The sequence below is a fragment of the Podarcis erhardii genome (assembly GCF_964252035.2).
Source record: "Podarcis erhardii genome assembly, chromosome: 15".
Taxonomy (NCBI): Eukaryota; Metazoa; Chordata; class Lepidosauria; order Squamata; family Lacertidae; genus Podarcis; species Podarcis erhardii.
Window position 1 is genome coordinate 4602246 of NC_138505.1, and position 20339 is coordinate 4622584.

General features: G+C 47.4%; 1 protein-coding gene across 2 annotated transcripts in view; it reads right to left on the reverse strand.

The window, feature by feature from the left end:
* The window catches only part of LOC309329819 (unconventional myosin-Ie-like), a 49740-nt gene that overhangs the window by 25170 nt on the left and 4231 nt on the right, over positions 1–20339 (reverse strand). Inside the window, exons 1-7 of one of the 2 annotated variants that reach the window (XM_081840889.1) lie at positions 13174–13319; positions 10291–10428; positions 8792–8881; positions 5424–5518; positions 4698–4785; positions 3006–3095; positions 890–1021 (exon numbers count right to left, since the gene is read on the reverse strand). In XM_081840889.1, coding sequence (XP_081697015.1) covers positions 890–1021; positions 3006–3095; positions 4698–4785; positions 5424–5518; positions 8792–8881; positions 10291–10368 — 573 coding nt within the window. In that variant the 5' untranslated portion in view covers positions 10369–10428; positions 13174–13319. Of the gene's footprint in view, positions 1–889; positions 1022–3005; positions 3096–4697; positions 4786–5423; positions 5519–8791; positions 8882–10290; positions 10429–13173; positions 13320–20339 lie in introns of those variants that run through there. The other variant, XM_081840888.1, reaches the window with a different exon arrangement.

Here is a 20339-nt window from a genome sequence, read left to right on the forward strand (position 1 = left end):
AGCACAAATGTCTTAAGAGTTCAAAAAATGATACATAATGAAATGAAAAGGATGCTTAAAATAATGTTCGTAAAAAATAATAATAATAAAAAAAAGCTTTTCTCTTGGGAATTATAGGGACAAAAATGTTACTTGTCCAAAAATGGAAAGAGGAAGAAGTCCCGGGAAACGAAGAATGGATACAAAAACTTATGGACTATGCAGAAATGGTGAAACATACCGGAAAAATGAGAGATCAAGATAACAAACTTTTTACAAAAGAATGGAAATGGTTTATTGAATATGTACAGGTAAATTGTAAACAGATAACAACACTGGCAGGATTCTTGTAATAACCTGAGGTTTCATAAGAGTATATATTTAAAGTAGATGAACAAATGAACAAATTAAGTTAATTTGGATATGCAGAAGATATTAAAAATAAACTTAAGGAACCGCAGAAAGAGGGGGAAGGAAGTCAAGTTTCGAAATGTCAAAATGATTGGAAAACCAGTGAAACGTATAAATCTGAAAAGTATAAATAAAAATAAAATTGAAAAAGAGTTCAAAAAACTCTGCAAACCTCCAGCAGCATTGTAAGGTGGAACAGAGGCATTGTTTGTCCTCCTTTTCCAGTGTAACTTTTCCCTTTTCTTGAGAGGAATCCTATTCGGAATAAGGAGATTTCCCTTAAAAAAAGGGAAGCGTTGACAGCTATGTTTTCCAGGATAAACCGCTTGAGGCCACGAAGCAGAGCTGGCAAGGGGGGGTGGCTCGGGGATGCCACTGAGGCCACCAAGTGCCACCCCTTGGGGATGCCAGTTTTAGCTCTGAAGGACACCAAAACACACACACACAAACACACCCCTCTGGCCTCTTCCCATAAGATAATTTGGGCCTGATCCATCACCTGATAGTAGATATGGAAGCTCCTCTCTCCTGGGTTCTGGCTGACGACACGAGACTTCTCCAGCAGGAAGTTGGAGATCTTGCCTCCGTCGGGCTCCCCGCCCCGGCTGAACTGGATCTCAAAATACTTGCCCTGGGGGGGCAAAGAGGAAGGGGACTCCGTTAGAATTATGCTTCCCGAGTCCACCCAACCCCCCATTCATTGTTGAATTGGCAAACAAAATAAATCCGGCTAAGAGGTCACCAACCTTTTTTCAGACCTCTGAGCACATAGGGGTATTTGAGTGAGGGCTGTGGGAACCCACCCACCCAATTGCTTCTCTTCCCCCCTGACTTAGTACCCACCCACAGAGTGTCCTTTGCTACTCCAAAAGATCTGGGTCGAGGAATTCGCCTGTGAAAGACCATAGAGGGGAGAGAGAAAGCGGGGCAGAGTGCCCCTTCCCCCCCCTTCCTCCTTCCATTCCGTGAAATTTTCGCAGGAGGAATCCAGCCTTATCCCCTCCCAACCAAGGGAGCAATGAGTGTGTGTTGGGAGCAAAGGGGGCTTTGTGGCTCCCAGGAAACACCCACCGGCACCACATTGGTGACTCCCGCCATGTTGAAATGGGTTCATTCGACTCATTTTAACCCCAGTTAGAAGTTTGTAGGGGATTTAAAACAGAATACCAGGGCACCTTCTCAATATGCCTGAAGGAGCGTCTTCACCCCCATCGTTCTGCCCAGACACTGAGGTCCAGCACTGAGGGCCTTCTAGGGGTTCCCTCCCTGCAAGAAGCCAAGTTACAGGGAACCAGGCAGAGGGCCTTCTCGGTGGTGGCACCCGCCCTGTGGAACACCCTCCCATCAGATGTCAAGGCAGTAAACAACTATCTGACTTTAATAAGACATCTGAAGGCAGCCCTGTTCAGGGAAGTTTTTAATGTTTGATGTTTTATCACTTTATTATTATTATTATTAATAATATTCTGTTGGGAGCCGCCAAGAATGGCTGGGGAAACCCAGCCGGATGGGCAGGGTATAAATAATAAATTATAATTTCTTATCAGTGTAGGGGGGGATTAAGTATCCCTTTTATCACACCACTGTCCTTGTTATTATGGCAGTTTAAGCAGGGAACTCTCCAGATGTTGGTGAACAACAAGTCCCATCCTCACCCCTCACAGACTAGCTGGAGATGATGGGAGTCAGAGTCCTATCTTGGGAGGCCCACGGATATTCCTTACCTCTGGGTTAAAGGGTGACCTTTTCTCTTATATGCTAATAATAATAATAATAATAATAATAATAATAATAATAATAATAATTTATTTTTATACCCCGCCCATCTGGCTGGGCTTCCCCAGCCACTCCGGGCGGCTTCCAACAAAATATTAAAATACAATAATGCATCAAACATTAAAAGCTTCCCTAAAGAGGGCTGCCTTCAGATGTCTTCTAAAAGACTGGTCGTTGTTTTTCCATTTGACATCTGGTGGGAGGGCGTTCCACAGGGCAGGCGCCACTACCGAGAAGGCCCTCTGCCTGGTTCCCTGTAACTTGGCTTCTTGCAGCGAGGGAGCCGCCAGAAGGCCCTCAGCGCTGGACCTCAGTGTCCGGGCAGAACAATGGGGTGGAGACGCTCCTTCAGATTTTTAAATTTATAAACTGCTCACATTATAAATTATCACAAGTGGTGTAGGAAAAAAGGAGGTATAAAGGACACACAGATAATCATGCAGAGAAAATAACACCAAAAGAAGACAATCCGTCGACGACAATTTAAAGTATCAGTCAGAAAAGACATCAGGGAGTAAAAAGGTGTCAAAAATGCATCTGAAAGGAAGGGGTGGTTGGTGAATGTCTTTTATCTCAAATAGTGACTAACTAAAGGGGTCACAGAAATAAGATAAGACTGTGTGTAAGCCACAATTCCTTCTATTCTTACTGGGTGCCTAAAAATTCAGCTTCCCCAGAATGCCCATTTGTGTTTTGCTTTTGCGTTTCTGCTTTTGAAACGACACTGCCAAGTTTCTAGGCCTCATGGAGTCGGTGTCAGCGGCCAGGAAAGCCAAACCTCCCAGTGAGAGCCCACATGTCACAAACAGATCTCCAGTCTCGGCTTCGCAGACACTTACAAATCGGCTCGAGTTGTTGTTCCGAACCGTCTTGGCGTTCCCGAATGCCTCCAGGAGAGGGTTGGATTTCAGGATGATTTCCTTCACGTGCTGAGGTAGAAATGGGGTTGGGGGCGGTTGATATTACATCTGGTACAGCTCCTTTGCTTACAATTGCCTGAGACACGCAAGAGCCCCCTCTCAATTAACATCATAGAACCATAGACTTTGGAAGGGACCCTAAGAGGCATCTAGTCCAACTCACTAAAATGCAGGAATCTCAACTAAAGCATCCATGTCAGGAGTGCGTGCAGGAGCCAGGCCCTGTGACCAGTAGGGCTTCGCAGGACTGGGGCCTTCCTAAATTTGTTCTGAAGAGGCAAGGTGCGGCCGCACAGGTGAGGCTGATTGGTAACTCACAGCACCTGGTGGCAAGAGCCAGGAAGGGATATAAGGTCAGCATTTCCCTTCGGCTCTTTGCCACAGCAACATGTTCCCTGCCTTGCTGCGTTTGGCTTTTTGCTTCCTGACCCTCGGACCCTTGACTTCGTGACTCCCTGATTCTCAACCCCCGGACCCTGGACTTCGTGACTCCATGCTTCTTGACCGTCAGACGCTTGACTTCGTGACTCCGTGCTTCCTGACCCTCGGACCCCTGGCTTCTGGACCCTCGTTCCTGCTCCCACCCCGCCATCTTGCCCGTAGTCCCAATGTCCTCAGGCGGGACTTCGATTGCCCGTAGACTGGACAGTGACAATCCATGATAGATGGCCACCCAACCTTTGCTTAAAGATCTCCAATATAGGAGAGTCCACCACCTTCAGAAGGAATCTGCCCCCTTACCCTCTGAAAGTCCTTCCCAAGGTTTAATCTGATACTTTTTCTGCTGTCACTTAAATCCAGTGGTTTGGGCCCTATGTTCTGCAGCAGCACCTGAAACTCGCTTGCTCAATCTTCCACGTGACATGGCCCTTCAAATATTTGAAGATGGCTATCACATCTCCTCTGTCTCCTTTCCCCCCAGGACAAACACACCCAGCTCCCTCAACCATTCCTCATAAGGCTTGGATCCCAGATCCTTAACCATCTTGGTCGCCCTCCTCTGCACATGTTCCAGCTTGTCAACATCCTTCTTAAATTGTGGTGCCCAGAACTGGACACAGTATTCCAGGTATGCTCTGACCAAGGCAGAATAGAGCAGGACTATGACTTCCCTGACCCGGGTGGCGCTGTGGGTTAAACCACAGAGCCTAGGACTTGCTGATCAGAAGGTCAGGGGTTCGAATCCCCGCAACGGGGTGAGCTCCCGTTGCTCGGTCCCTGCTCCTGCCAACCTAGCAGTTTGAAAGCACGTCAAAGTGCAAGTAGATCAATAGGTACCGCTCTGGCGGGAAGGTAAACGGCGTTTCCGTGCGCTGCTCTGGTTCACCAGAAGCGGCTTAGTCATGCTGGCCACATGACCCGGAAGCTGTACGCTGGCTCTCTCGACCAGTAAAGCGAGATGAGCGCCGCAACCCCAGAGTCAGCCACAACTGGACCTAATGGTCGGGGTCCCTTTACCTTATTACTTCCCTTGATCTGGACACTAGACTTCTGTTGATACAGCCCAGAGTAGCATTAGCTTTTTTTGCTGCTGCATCATGCAACTGGCTCATGTTAAGCACCACTGTTTGGAAACAAGGGTGGGGGAATTTAGCCACTGTGGTTTAATACCTGCACTTTGGGGCCTCCCCCAGACACCTTGGAGATGTAGCCCATGATGTATTTGGCTGCTACAGTCTTGCCGGCGCCGCTCTCCCCACTAGAACACAAAGAGAGGAAGATATCAAAGAACCAAGAGGGGTTTAGCTGCAAAGAGAGGTACTAAAATCATACACCAGACACTTGGTACCAGTCACACTGGAATATAGCTATTATGGAGAAAACCGCGTATGATTTGAGATTTTGACAAGGACTAGAACCTGCAAGCACGTTTTATATGATTTGGCATTCCTTTCTTGCATATGCTAGAGAACTATCATTTTCAAGCCATCATCAGAAGCCTGGCAAATCGGGAACTAGACTTGCTAGTCAGATAATGCTAATATTCTTCATCTGCAGACAACATTTATTCTCGCTTTTTGCTTTCGTGACTTGGACTTCATCATGTTAACCTCTCTGCAACAGCACAGATTATATGTGCCTTTTTTTTTCATCTTTCAATTTCTGCCAGTCTGTCATCTCTTTGTTTTATATATTTAATTTCTAAAATGAAATAAAAAAATCTTTACCAACCCCTCCCCCCAAACTTCCCTACCCTGTTCTCCACCCTGTGCATGATTTTACAAATAACATGTATCTCCCCCACTGCTTATGTCGCCTTTTTTCTAATCTAAAAGCCCCCAAACAACACAACCTTTCTCCATATCAATGGCACCCTTTCTGCCCCTGTAACATTACCTGATAATGACGCACTGATTCTCCCCGTCAATCAACATGTTCCGGTACATGTTATCAGCCAGAGCATAGATATGGGGAGGGTTTTCATACTGGGCCTGTGAGGAAGAAATGGTCCACGTAAGACATTTGCTTATCCTATTTTCCAGAAAACCTTTGCTTTCCAAGGTATTTTAAGATCTAGGTAACAAAGGGCCTTGGGCAGGGGAATCCCCCATCATGGCAATGACACAGGAATGAAAATGACTACCTGGAGAATTTATTTATTTATTGCATTTATATCTTAAGGTGGCTTCCCCCCCCCCACTCTTCTCGTTTAATCCCACACAGCAAGAGACACACATCTTGTTAATGTACACACCCATTCAGAGCAGGCATAGGCAAACTCGGCCCTCCAGATGTTTTGAGACTACAATTCCCATTATCCCTGACCACGGGTCCTATTAGCTAGGGATGATGGGAGTTGTAGTCCCAAAACATCTGGAGGGCCGAGTTTGCCTATGCCTGATTTAGAGGAATTTCAACATCACCACCAGCAATCATTCATTCATTTATACACGCTTTTTTGGAGAGCGCAAAAATCAACAGAACAAACTTAGGTCCCTGCATTTCATTGCGTCTTCTCTAAGCAGAACTTAGCCGGATCCCACCAAATAATAATAAGTTATTTGCACAGCTCTGCTGATTAGTGGCGGTCCGTTTAAAATATTTGTTAATTGCTCTGCCACCAAAGTGTTTTGGGGTACGCATGCAAATTCGTGCATGAAATATAAATACAACTTGAGCCTGACAAATCAGTATAGCGCAATGGAGAAAGGCAGAAAAACAGCAAGAGCAAATTAAAACCTGAAAAAAAAGCAAAACAGAGCTCTTTGAAAAACAGCCACGTGGCTCCTTAGGTAAGGATTGCTATCCTAATAATAAATAATAATAATAATAATAATAATTTATTTGTACCCTGCCCATCTGGCCGGGTTTCCCCAGCCACTCTGGGCGGCTTCCATAGAAACGAAAAATACACTAAAATATCACAGATTAAAAATTTCCCTGAACAGGGCTGCCTTAAGATGTCTTCTAAATGTCAGGTAGTTATTTATCGCTTTGACATCTGATGGGAGGGCGTTCCACAGGGCGGGCGTCACTACCGAAAAGGCCCTCTGCCTGGTTCCCCGTAGCTTTGCTTCTCGCAATGAGGGAACCGCCAGAAGGCCCTCAGTGCTGGACCTCAGCGTCCGGGCAGAAAGATGGGGGTGGAGATGCTCCTTCAGGTTTCCTGGGCTGATACCGTTTAGGGCTTTAAAGGTCAGCACCAACACTTTGAATTGTGCTCGGAAACGTACTGGGAGCCAATGTAGGTCTTTCAAGACCGGTGTTATGTGGTCTCGGCGGCCGCCCCCAGTCACCAGTCTGGCTGCCGCATTCTGGATTAGTTGTAGTTTCCGAGTCACCTTCAAAGGTAGCCCCACGTAGAGCGCATTGCAGTAGTCCAAGCGGGAGATAACTAGAGCATGCACCACTCTGGCGAGACAGTCTGCAGGCAGATAGGGTCTCAGCCTGCGTAGCTGGTAGACAGCTGCCCTGGATACAGGATTGACCTGCGCCTCCATGGACAGCTGTGAGTCCAAAATGACTCCCAGGCTGCGCACCCGGTCCTTCAGGGGCACAGTTACCCTATTCAGGACCAGGGAGTCCTCCACACCAGCCCTTCCTACAATTCCATGATTCTGTGAAACATTTTTAATATCTATCTATCCATCCACGCAGGTGGCGCTGTGGGTTAAACCACAGAGCCTAGGACTTGCCGATCAGAAGGTCGGCGGTTTGAATCCCCACAACGGGGTGAGCTCCCGATGCTCGGTCCCTGCTCCTGCCAACCTAGCAGTTCGAAAGCACGTCAAAGTGCAAGTGGATAAATAGGTACCGCTCCAGCGGGAAGGTAAACGGCATTTCCGTGCGCTGCTCTGTTTCGCCAGAAGCGGCTTAGTCATGCTGGCCACATGACCCGGAAGCTGTACGCCGGCTCCCTTGGTCAATAAAGCGAGATGAGCGCCGCAACCCCAGAATCGGTCACGACTGGACCTAATGGTCAGGGGTCCCTTTACCTTTATCCATCCATCAATCTCCCTCCCTACAGCTGGCTGTTAAAGGGGATGGTCTGCCCACTGGCCACTAGATGGCAGTGCCAGAGCAAAGCAGACCTCCATGTGGGTCAGAATGGGCATGGCAAATCAATGGCACTTCTGACTGGGCGCCGAGGTTCCAGTTGCACAACTCTGTGAGTGTGGCCACGCTCCCTCCTTTGACTCACGGCTTTCGCAGCGTGACTGGAGAAGAGGAAGCCATTCCCAGGCTCCAGCAGAGTTTCAGGCCAGCTCCCACCTTCCTTGCCTTCCCGTTCTGGAAGGTAGGAACAGCACAGTAGGCAGGAATACAACAGGTGAAGCTGACCACCCGTTGCTACCCGGGAAAGTTGAATTTCTAACTGCCTGGCACGGGACACAGAATATCTTTTTGTTGCTTTGGTGTTCAAGAGAGCTTTCCTGGGTAGCTGAGACTCTGAGTTGGGTCTGGGGAACTTTTTGCCCTCTGGGCGCTGCTGAACTATAACTCCCATCCTCCTCCCTCCTTGTTGGGCCATGCTGGCTTCTGCGACTGATCTGATGGGGAGTCACTATCGGGGTGGGGCAAGGCACAGATATTCCCCTGCCCTGTTCTAATCCAAAAGTTCCTCGACAACAACAACAACAACAACAATAATAATAATAATAATACCCTGTACCCTGCCCATCTGGCTGGATTTCCCCAGCCACTCTTGGCGGTTTCCAACAAAGATTAAAAATACATTAAAATGTCACACATTAAAAACTTCCCTGAACAGGACTGCCTTCAGATGTCTTCAAAATGTCAGGTAGTTGTTGTTCTCTTTGAGACCTGCTGGGAGGGCGTTCCACAGGGCAGGTGCCACCACCGAGAAGGCCCTCTGCCTGGTTCCCTGTAACTTGGCTTCTAGCAGCGAGGGAACCGCCAGAAGGCCCTCAGCACTGGACCTCAGCGTCCGGGCAGAACAATGGGGGTGGAGATGCTCCTTTAGATATACTGGGCCGAGGCTGTTTAAGGCTTTAAAGGTCAGCACCAACACTTTGAATTGTGCTCAGAAACGTACTGGGAGCCAATGTACGCTTCTTGTTTAATTGTCAGTGCAAGGCTCAGAAAAATGGAATTCCTACAAATGACAGATCTCGATAGTTGCTTTGAGGGAAGCTGGGGAAGCCAGTTTCACCGGAAGGGGGGGTGGGACTCTGCACATGCCCAGGGGCACTCTCCACCTCAGCAGCTGCATAAACAAAAAGAAGGCAAACCTAGTGACTTACCGCCCCCTGGTACATGTCGATCTCGCGGTCGGTGAAGTAGGGCAGTTGTTTGAAGGGATTCACAGAAATCAGGACAGGACCAATGTAGGTCTTTTTATGTTTTGAAAGTCAAGGGTCAAGGGTCAAGACAAGGGTGGGCAGGCAATTCAGTGAGCAGTCAAATCCAGCAGGTTCCCTCCCAGATGAAACAGCCAGAGCCCTGAAGCTGGATCAGGCCAAAGGACAATCCAGACCTTCTCCATTATTTGACTCGCTGCGGTGAAATGACATAATCTACACAACTAATTTTGCTGCCATTGCATTATTCTACTCGTTCACTGCAATGCAAATGGTGGGAGGGCCGGAAACCCGACCGATGAAATATCATTTGCAGATGGAATAATATACCTCCGGGTATAGGGCAGTATTTAATGCCATAAATAATAATAACAACAATAATTATATTATATATATGCCGCCCATCTCACTGGGTTGCCCCAGCCAATCTGGGTGGCTTCCTACAAAATATTAAAATGCAAAAAACCTCGAGCATTAAAAACCTCCCTGGCCTTCAGATGCCATTTAAAAGTCAGATGTTTATTTCCTTGACATCTGACAGGAGGGCGTTCCACAGGACAGGCGCCACTACTGAGAAGGCCCTCTGCTTGGTTCCCTGTAAACTCACTTTTCGCAGTGAGGGAACCACCAGAAGGCCCTCGGAGGAGGCCCTCAGTGTTTGGGCTGAACGACGGGAGTGAAGACACTGTTTCTGATATACTGGGCCGAGGCTGCTTAGGGCTTAAAAGGTCAGTACCAACACTTTGAATTGCGCTCGGAAATGTACTGAGAGCCAATGTAGGTCTTTCAAGACCAGTGTTATGTGGTCTCAGCGGCCATTCCCAGTCCCCAGTCTAGCTGCCGCATTCTGGATTAGTTGTAGTTTCTGGATCACCTTCAAAGGTAGCCCCACGTAGAGGGCATTGCAGTAGTCCAAGCGGGAGATAACCAGAGCATGCACCACTCTGGCGAGACAGTCTGCAAGCAGGGAGGGTCTCATCTTGTGTACCAGATGGAGCTGGTAGACAGCCGCCCTGGACACAGACTTGACCTGCACCTCCATGGACAGCTGTGAGTTCAAAATGACTCCCAGGCTACGCACCTGGTCCTTCAGGGGCACAGTTACCCCAATCAGGACCAGGGAGTCCTCCACACCCGCCAGACCCCTGTCCCCCAAGAACAGTACTTCTGTCTTGTCAGGATTCAACCACAATCCGTTAACTGCAGCAAACGCCCATCGCATTCTCTGGATCAATTTCCATTCCGGACACAAATAAGCAGATATCGGCAAATTTCTGCAGCCATTTCTGCCAGAATCCCGTCCTAACTGCCCTGGACCTGTTTAAAAGGAGAAGGCAGGTCCATACCTCAATTCTTCCCCCCAAAGAAATTGGTCAGAGCCTTTACTCAAGGCTGACTAGGGCCCTCCCCACAAAAAAAACCCAACACGTGTAAAGGGATACAAATATATAGTCGTCCATGAACCTCTTCTTGAGGTTCTCCACGATGGCATCCTCATTGATCTTCGAGAGCAGGACCATGTCATCCACTCCTGTCTGCTTGACATTCTGGGTCTGCCAGTGATACCGCTCTTTGCTGACCTGCAGGAGAGGATTATTAACAACTGTTTTTATTGAATTATATCCAGGCATCATTCATCCCAGAGGAGCCCAGGGCAGCAAGCGCACTGGCAATCAGGACACCTTAAAAACAATACCAGCAAAGGTGCAAAACAGGAAAGATCTTTAAGAAGTCTTGCGGGTGCCAAAAAGAACACAGGGGGAAAAAATTCCAAAGGATGATGTTGTAATTTTATATTATCTAAAACATTATTATTAGTAGCAGTAAAAATATTTTTACGCTGTCTTGAAAGGGGACAAATATTCCTGAGGCGGTAAACGATTAAATACAACATAGCGTGAGAATAATCAAGTTGTTTAGAAGCCAGTGAAGATAAACCACAAACGTCCAGCCTCAAAAATTCAGTACATAACAAAAACAGAGGAATCCACCTTAAACTGAGCCAGACTGCTGGTTCATCTAGCTCAGTATTGTAAGTAAGCTTCTAGTCCAGCGGTCAGCAAGGTTTAGCTTTCCTGGGCCGGATCGGTCCCGCGGAGATCCTTTCGTGGGCCAGATCGCGGCATCTGTGTGTGTGCAGACACAATTTTCGGTGTCTGTGCATGCGCAGATGTGATTTCCAGCGCCGTGGAAGCAAGTCCCCACGCTGCGCTGTTTTAGCGGCAGAGCGCAAGCGGGCAACTCAGTTCAGGGGCAGCTTGTGGGCCGGTCAAACGACCTCTGCGGGCACTTCCGGCCCATGGGCCTTAGGTTACTGACCCCTGTTCTAGTCCTCATCACTGTAAATAAAGGGATGAATGAATAGGAAGACAAGAAGATGCTTTTTATAATGTCAGACTACTGATCCATCTACCTTGGTCCTGACTACATTGACTGACAGCAGCTTTTCAGGGTTAGTGGGCTCTACCACTGAGATGCGGACACTCCCTTAAAAAATAATTGAAAGATTCTAGTCCTCATAGTTCTAAGCAGAGCAACTTGTCTGTACAAAAATATTCAGTTTGGGGGAAAATATATTTGGGGGGGGGGTCTGGCCAAATGATGTATTTAGGAAGACGAGAAGGTCTATATTTTTCAGCTGGTAAGAGAATTTTTCATTGAAGTGGACTGCAAACATTTCCATGGCTCTTCACGCAAGTCAATGTGCTCCCACATTTATCTTATCCCACATTTAGACTTCATAGTCGAAGCGTGTCTGGTTTTGATATGTTTCAGAAGATACTTATCTCATATTTTTTTCAACTCATTGACACTTGGAATATCATTCTACGCAAATTTCCTGGCTCCTTTGGGTATGAGATAGTTTTTATATAATTGCATTTTAAATTAGCAGTTATAGATTTGTAATTTAATCACAGGCTACCAACTTTGCTTTTTAACTTCGTTATTATTTTTTGGCCTTTATTGGAAGAGATCAGGGAATACTTTCTCGTTTGTTTGTTTTTCTGAATAAAGGGCTAACATAAACATAACAGGAACACAGAAAACTGCTTTAAAAAACCTTTTGAATAAATTAATAAACAGGCAGCAGAGAAATGGACTTTGTTGAGGCCCATCAACTGACCTTTCCGGGAGAAATAAACTGAACTAAACTTTGAGGTGAAGGGAGCTTAGACATTTCGCCTTCTTCTTACACTCATTGAAAGCTTTTTGTTTTTGTGTTAAATATACCAGGCAATCAGGTCCTACTAATGTCTTCAAAACTGCATTGGCTAGCCCTTGTCCCCACCGAAAAATAAAATAAAATCAGGGACTACAAATTTCTTTTGCACCATCAAACTTGGGTGGTCTTTTTCTGTGAGTGTGTGTGCAAATTTTTGCAAACTTTAGAAAAGGCCGGTTGCTAAGGCTTCTTTCCTCCCAAGCTGGCTGAGACAATGACGGTTGCCAGGCGACATGCCAGGATTGAGGGGAAGAGAAAAGCAAGGGGCACAGTCGCCATCTCAGAGTGGAGAAAGGATGGGCAGTCTGGAAGCAAGAGAGAGAAAAATACAGCCCCATGCAGGACTCAAAAAGTGGGGCAATCCTCCCAAGGCCACACCCAGAAATGAAGCAAGGCAGCTGTAGAAGAAGAAGGGGGTGCAATTATTATCAGCAACAAACCTCCCCCCAAAGGAAGGAGAGATGGAGAGGGAGCATGAATAATAAACTCCAGAACTGAGTTCGAATTCCACCGCTTGGCCAAAGTCACACAGCGAGTGGAATTTGACTGGAATTTGACCATGAGGGCTGGGCTTCCTCATGCAAACTTCTCTCAGGGGTGCCCTAAACTTAAACCTAAGAAGTTTAAGTTTCCTTTAAAAAAGGGGGGGAGTCCCCATTTAAATTTGCAATGCACCCCTTGCCCCCATTTCCATAACCTGCAGCAATGTTTACCACAAGGATATTGCTGGAGCTGCAGAATTAACAGCAAAAAAAGCCCTCCGCAATTTGGCCCTCTCTAGGGAGCCTGCCATTGTTCTGTGGATACATTCATCTCTGTACATTTAAAGCGCATGGCTTCCTACAGAGAATCCTGGGAACCATAGTTCCCCCCCCCCTCACAGCGCCACAATTTCCAGGGCTTTTTAACAAACTAATGTTCCCAGGGTGCAGGCTGTGTGGATGCACCCTGGCTTAATTCTTCCAGAATCAGCATGCAGCATAAATGGAGAGGGTTCACCTGAGCATGTGCCGAGTGCACCTCTGACTTGCGGCTGTTCAGAGAAAGATCTCCCCTCCCTTTTTGCCGTGTTTTCAGGATTGTGCCACATCTGGTTTCAAACCTGTTTTTTCCCTTCTCCCTTTTAATAACCGCTGTGCTCAAAACAGTCCACAGCCGAAGGAAGTCGAGGGCTGACATCTCCTGTCATCGCCGCCACTGAAGGGCACAAGATGGGTGCCTTTTTAATCACAAAACAGGACCGGAGTTGCCGGGTCCAGGCTTGGTTGCCATGGGCGACGGCGTAGGCCCGGCGGTGCTTGAGAAGGGGACAAAGGCGTTGGCAAGGCTGGCGATGGCAGAGGCCTGCCATCTTCACTCGGGGCAGCCTAGAGACTCGCTTGCCACGCGGTGGTTGTGGAGCCCATGCTGCCTTGCAGCTGCCATTGCCACTAACCCAGAGGCTGCCATGAGCTTTAATTGCATTTGTTTTCCTGTGGATTCTGCCACAGCTTCTGTCCTTTTGCCCCGTGGTATCTGTAGGGTTGGGACGCGGGTGGCGCTGTGGGTTAAAGCACAGAGCCTAGGACTTGCTGATCAGGTCGGCGGTTCGAATCCCCGCGACGGGGTGAGCTCCCGTTGCTCAGTCCCTGCTCCTGCCAACCTAGCAGTTTGAAAGCACACCAGTGCAAGTAGATAAATAGGTACCGCTCCGGCGGGAAGGTAAATGGCGTTTCCGTGCGCTGCTCTGGTTCGCCAGAAGAGGCTTAGTCATGCTGGCCACATGACCCAGAAGCTGTACGCCAGCTAAAAGCGAGATGAGCGCCACAACCCCAGAATCGTCCTCGACTGGACCTAATGGTCAGGGGTCCCTTTACCTTTACCTTTATCTGTAGGGTTATGGAACTGTAGGTCTCTCTCATGCTAAATTTCCTTCGCACCAGCAAGCCTGCCGGATCAGGCCCATCTTGTCCAGCCTCCTGTCCTCACATTGGCCAAAGTAAGGTGCCATGTTCAAAACAAAGCCTGGAGATACATGGAGTGGATAAATGTACAACTGTATCTTAACAAGTTACAGGTGCAATAAATGTTATACAGACTGGATAAATGAACCGTTCAACAAGTAGCGTAAGTCCAGTCACAGAACAGCAACCCGTGTCGCCACAATGGCAAGGGTAGCACACTGGAGAATATGAAAAAAGTTTTTCAAAACTGTTTTTCAAAGACTGAACTGGATGTTCTTCAATAGGTCTTGAGTTGGAAACACAAAGCAAGTGGACTACTTGTTGAACGGTTCATTTATCCAGTCTTAATAATAATAATAATAATAATAATAATAATAATAATAATAATAATTTATCTATACCCCACCCATCTGGCTAGGTCCCCCCAGCCACTCTGGGCAGCTTCCAACAAAACACTAAAATACAACAACCTATTAAACATTAAAAGCTTCCCTAAACAGGTAGTTATTTTTCTCTTTGACATCTGATGGGAGGGCGTTCCACAGGGCGGGCGCCACTACCGAGAAGGCCCTCTGCCTGGTTCCCTGTAACTTGGCTGCCCGCAGCGAGGGAACCGCCAGAAGGCCCTCGGAGCTGGACCTCAGTGCCCGGGCAGAACATTTATAACATTTATTGCACGTGTAACTTGTTAAGACGCAGTTGTACATTTATCCACTCCATGTTTACAGTATCTCCAGGCTTTGTTTTGCACATGGCACCTGAGTCTGTTTGTTGCTTGAATGGTTACAAGTCTATCTCTATTCTAGTTCTTATTCTAGGAAATTTGGTTTTATACTTATAAGCCAGTTTGTGGTGGTGTTGTTCTGTTGCATTATTATTACTGTCACCACATTTGATGCTTTGTGTATATACTCACATTGGCCAAACCAGATGCCTCTTTTGGGAAACCCGCAATCAGGATTTGCCCAATCGTCCTTCAAAACCATCCAAGAGGACGGCCATCGTCGCCTACTGTGGAAGAGAGTTCCACAGTTTAACTATGCCGCCGCTCTCCCACGCTTTCTGCACAGGCCCACTTCTCTTCCGCCGCAATTCGCCCGAAATTTCATCATGTGAACAGCGGGTGGGGTGGGGGGAGCCATGGAAAAAAACTGCAGGAAACATATCACACAAAACCCCTGCAATATTCCAGATTCGCAAAGAGATCTTGTCTGGAGACGATCAAGACGGAAATGAGCGCTAGGGCTTTCTGCTAGATTTCCAGTAGGGGGTTTTTCGGACCGCATGGAAGATCACACAGAAACGCAGCAATTAACAGGTAAGGTTATGTCGGGAAGATGAAATAAAGCGTTGTCTGCATGCATGTCAGCCGTGATAAGTTTGGAACGAACATACAGACACACACACACACACACACACACACACACACTAGCCACGACATGACACTAAATTTTATTTGCTACATGTGCCATCTTTGCTGAGATTCCACACTCCATCCTGCTACCTCTGGGACTTTAAGGCAGCATGACTGAGACTCCCTTTAGCTCCCAAACTTTTCCTTTTTTTTAATTAATTTTTTCAAAAAATAGAAATTAAACAAAGAAAATCAAAGACCAATACATAACACTGTAAATACACTTATATACATATTTTCCAAAAATGAAACCTAATAAAAATCAAAAGAAAGAAGATGAAATATAAAAGATATAAAGAAAAAGACAAAATACTTTTCATAACCTGGAATATTACCAAAATCTTACTTCAAATACTGCAATATATAAATCTTAGTTAGAATATTATAAAAGACTTCTACCGCATTCACCACACATCTCTTAGTTGTCTTACTCACATTTACATCTGTTCTTCAATCATTTCCCTTCCTTAGGGGAAGGGAATCAGAATCAATCAAATCTTTATGTTCTGTGTATTCTTCACAAGGTTAGTCTAGACACGACCAAACTTTCATATTTGAGCCCTGCTTGTATAAATAATCATTTAAACATTTCCATTGTTTCTGAATTAATTTTTTTGATTCATGCCTTATTAGATCCATCAATTTTGCTAACTCCAGGTACTCACAAAGTTTACTTAACCATTCCCAAACTTTTCCATTTGGAAATTCAGGGTAAAATCCTATGCAACACTCGCTTGGGAGTAAGCCTGCCCTATTGAACTCAACAGGACGTATTTCTGAGTAAATGTACAGATTGTTATAGGGATGGGTGATTTTTTTTGGGGGGGGGAATCTGGATGATGCCCTGAGTTCCTCCCAATTCTTGGAGTCCTCTCCACAGTGAGGTTTATCAACAGAGGATTCTATCGCTGAACTAGTCAGACAAGTTTATTTGTAAGGCAATGACCATAGCTGTCCACTGAAGTGTCTTTAGTGAGAGCTGAGCTGAGAGCAGGTTGGAAGCTGGACACAAAGAGACATGGTTGATCTGTACTGGACCCTAAGCTGTGACTAATGGGAAAGCCAGATCTTTTCGGGTGTTAATGCTGTGAGACAGTCTATCTTACGTTCATGTTGTATACAGTGGTACCTCAGTTTATGAACATAATCTGTTCCAGAATATAATAATAAAATAATAATAATAATTCATTATTTATACCCTACCTATCTGGCTGGGTTTCCCCAACCACTCTGAGCGGCTTCCAGCAAAATATTAAAATACAGTAATGCATCAAACATTAGAAGCTTCCCTAAACAGGGCTGCCTTCAGATGTCTTCTAAAAGTCTGGTAGTTGTTCTTCTCTTTGACATCTGGTGGGAGGGCGTTCCACAGGGTGGGTGCCACTACCGAGAAGGCCCTCTGCCTGGTTCCCTGTAACTTGGCTTTTCTCAGTGAGGGAACCGCCAGAAGGCCCTCGGAGCTGGACCTCAATGTCAGGGCTGGACGATTTGGGGTGGAGACGCTCCTTCAGGTATACTGGACCGAGGCCATTTAGGGCTTTAAGGGTCAGCACCAACACGGAAGTCCGTTCTTAAACCAAAACCGTTCTTTAGCCGAGGTGCACTTTCCCTAATGAGGCCTCCTGGTGTCAGTGCCCTTCCACCGTTTGGCTTCTGTTCTTAGAGCGAGGTAAAGTTCACAAACCGGGACACCACTTTTGGTTTCGCAGAGTTTGTAAACCAATACAGTGGACGCTCAGGTTGCGAACGTGATCCGTGCGGGAAGCACGTTCGCAACCCGCAGCGCTGCGTCTGCGCACGTGCAGGTTGCGATTCGACGCTTCTGTGCACGCGCAAAGTGCAATTTAGTGCTTCTGCGCATGCACAAGCACCAGAACCTGGAACCCATTCCAGTACTTCTGGGTTTGGCGCAGTGCGCGACCCGAAATCGCGCACCCTGAAGGGTCTGTAGCCCAAGGTATGACTGCAGTTCATAAACAGGGCTGTTCTTAAACCGAGGTACCACTGTGAATGTGTAACAATATGATCATCAAGTCTTCTTCCCTTCCCAAAGCACACTGGGCCTCCATAGTTTCTTGCCTTCCGAGCGATCGCCTGCACCCCCTCATTCCCTTCTGCGCAGGCTGGGCGCGGAACTCTCTGTCTCGGTTGCGAAACCTGCTCCTCCATCAGCTCTCTCTCTCGCTCATTAACTCGGCTTGGGAGTCTCCAAGATTCCCTTTCCGCCTCAGGGGGAAAACTCCCAGGAGAAAGAGTTAGGCAGTGATACGGGTGGGGAGAACTCCAAACCAAACTCGATCGCCCGCTCTTCTGCCACAAGAGCATTCCGGGACACGAGACCCCGTCTCCAGGTGGAGACTGCAAACTTGCGCCACGGAAACCATTTCCGAACCACGGCAGAGGAATTCAGAGTCTGAAGTGTCCTTCCCTCCGAATTCCAGGCCTGCGTGGAAGGAATGTAAGGCGTTATTTGCCGTGCAAACACAGCTCCACCCTGACGACATCTGTAGACTGCAATGATTTAACACCCAGCGCCTGCACAACCTACTTCCACGCGGGCTTATATGTCATCTGGTATACTGCGGCAGGACATGGAGGTTCTGCTTAACAAATGTGGGTAACAGTCACCTTTCTGCCTTTATCGCAGGCATTCTCCCCGTCACATTTGCCCGTGAAACTCCAGGACTCTGGAAGACTCTTGCCCCCTATGCCCAATATTCCTTGCTGCCCCCTCTGGGCAGGAACCCCCTACTGAAACATCTGCATGTGACCAGCTGTTTTCCTTCCTTGTTGGGCCTCGGGAGGATAGCCCCATGGCCCTCAAGAGGAACATTCGTGGCCCCCCAGATATTGCTGGCGTCCAATTCTCAGCTGCCAGCATGGCAAACAAACTACAGTTCCCAAGATGGTTTGGGATGCTTTAAATGTGGGAGTTGGGATTCCAGGGTATGGGATGGAGTGTGGGCCCAGAAAGGAAGTGGTTTAAAAGGAATACAAAAGTGAACAATTGAACAATTTTTTTGTACAGTGGTGCCCCTGGTTACGTACTTAATTCGTTCCAGAGGTCCGTTCTTAACCTGAAACTGTTCTTAACCTGAGGGTACTGCTTTAGCTAATGGGGCCTCCTGCTGCCACTGCGCGATTTCTGTTCTCATCCTGAAGCAAAGTTCTTAACCTGAAGCACTATTTCTGGGTTAGCGGAGTCTGTAACCTGAAGCATCTGTAACGTAAAGCGTCTGTAACCCGAGGTACCACTGTACTTGCATAGGAATATTAAGCCTATTTTAGGAATTAAAATAACCACACATAGGAAAGTGAGATGGGGGTTACCTTTAGCAAACATTCCCCCCCCCCGCCTTTGCAGTTTCCTTGTTAAAGGAAGCTTACTCAGGAGTAAATTTATCTGTTTAAGCACAGAAGTAAGAAGAAGTAAGGATTCTATACGGGCTTTTGGGGGGAAAAGGGCAGATTTTGTTTACAACAGAAGCAAAATGTCATTTTTCTTTCTTTGCGTTAAAAAACAGACAAGCGTGGGCACAATCCCTGATCCAAGGAGGCCAAATTGCCTATGGGTCACCCAGAGTATCAGCTCTTAGGAAACAGGCAGCGTAGAAGGCAACCTCAAGCAAGCTGACATCACCCACCGGTATCGAGAAGGCCTCGCCCCGCTGAATCAGACCTGGGCTGGCTTCGTGCATGGTCACCTAGTTGTGGGGGAAGGAATAAATGAAGCACATGGGTGGGGGGGGGATGGGAGAGAGGAGGAACCAAACAGGCTGATTCAGTGCCCCCCCCAGGGGGGAAACATTCCAAAGGCTTCTCCATCAAGCCTGGTCCTGCCTAATTTTCCCTGCAAGGGCTCCGCTGGGCAGGGTGGCACAAGGGATCTCCCCACCCACTTCTAAACACACCCATGTAGGGTGTCAGAATCACACCCCCGCAGAAGAAGTTAACCATTAACCCCGCTGGCATGGCTACGAGGGGTTTGCTTCATTCAGGGAGAAAGGGAGCTAAACAGAGTCGCAAGGGCATAGTACAATTTCGCTGCATTTCATCGCTTTCTCGTTGTTGCCTCCCTCCCATACGATACGATAATCTTTATTGTCATTGTCCCATACAGAACAACAGTGTAAAAGGACCCCTGACCATTAGGTCCAGTCGTGACCAACTCTGGGGTTGCGGCACTCATCTCGCTTCATTGGCCAAGGGAGCCGGCGTACAGCTTCCGGGTCATGTGGCCAGCATGACTAAGCCGCTTCTGGTAAACCAGAGCAGCGCACGGAAACGCCGTTTACCTTCCCGCTGGAGCGGTACCTATTTATCTACTTGCACTTTGACGTGCTTTCAAACTGCTAGGTTGGCAGGAGTTGGGACCGAGCAACGGGAGCTCACCCCGTCGCGGGGATTCGAACCGCCGACCTTCTGATCGGCAAGTCCTAGGCTCTGTGGTTTAACCTACAGCGCCACCCACATCCTGATACCCCATAATTAAATACAATATACTCCCATAGAGACTGTGTTTAAAATCAAAATTGCATTTGGATAGAAACTGTTTCTCAGGCGGCTAGTCCTAGTCTTTCTAACCCTGGACCTTCTTCCAGAAGGCAGAAGCTGAAATAGATCATTTCCGGGGTGCGCACTATCCTGCGCTATCTCTGCAGCTTTCTTATGGCACCTGGAAGCATAGATTTGATCCAAGGTGGGAAGAGCGCACCCAATTATTCTCTCCGCAGTCTTTACAACCCTGGACAGCATTGTTTTTTCCCTGACCGTGCAGCTCCCAAACCACACACCATGTGGCTGGAAACTGAGACTTGGTGGGGCACGCACATGGCTCGCCATCAGTCCCGGTGGCTTCCTCACACGCTGATGCATCCGCACGCAAGATTGCGTCGCCTCCAGTGCACCAGT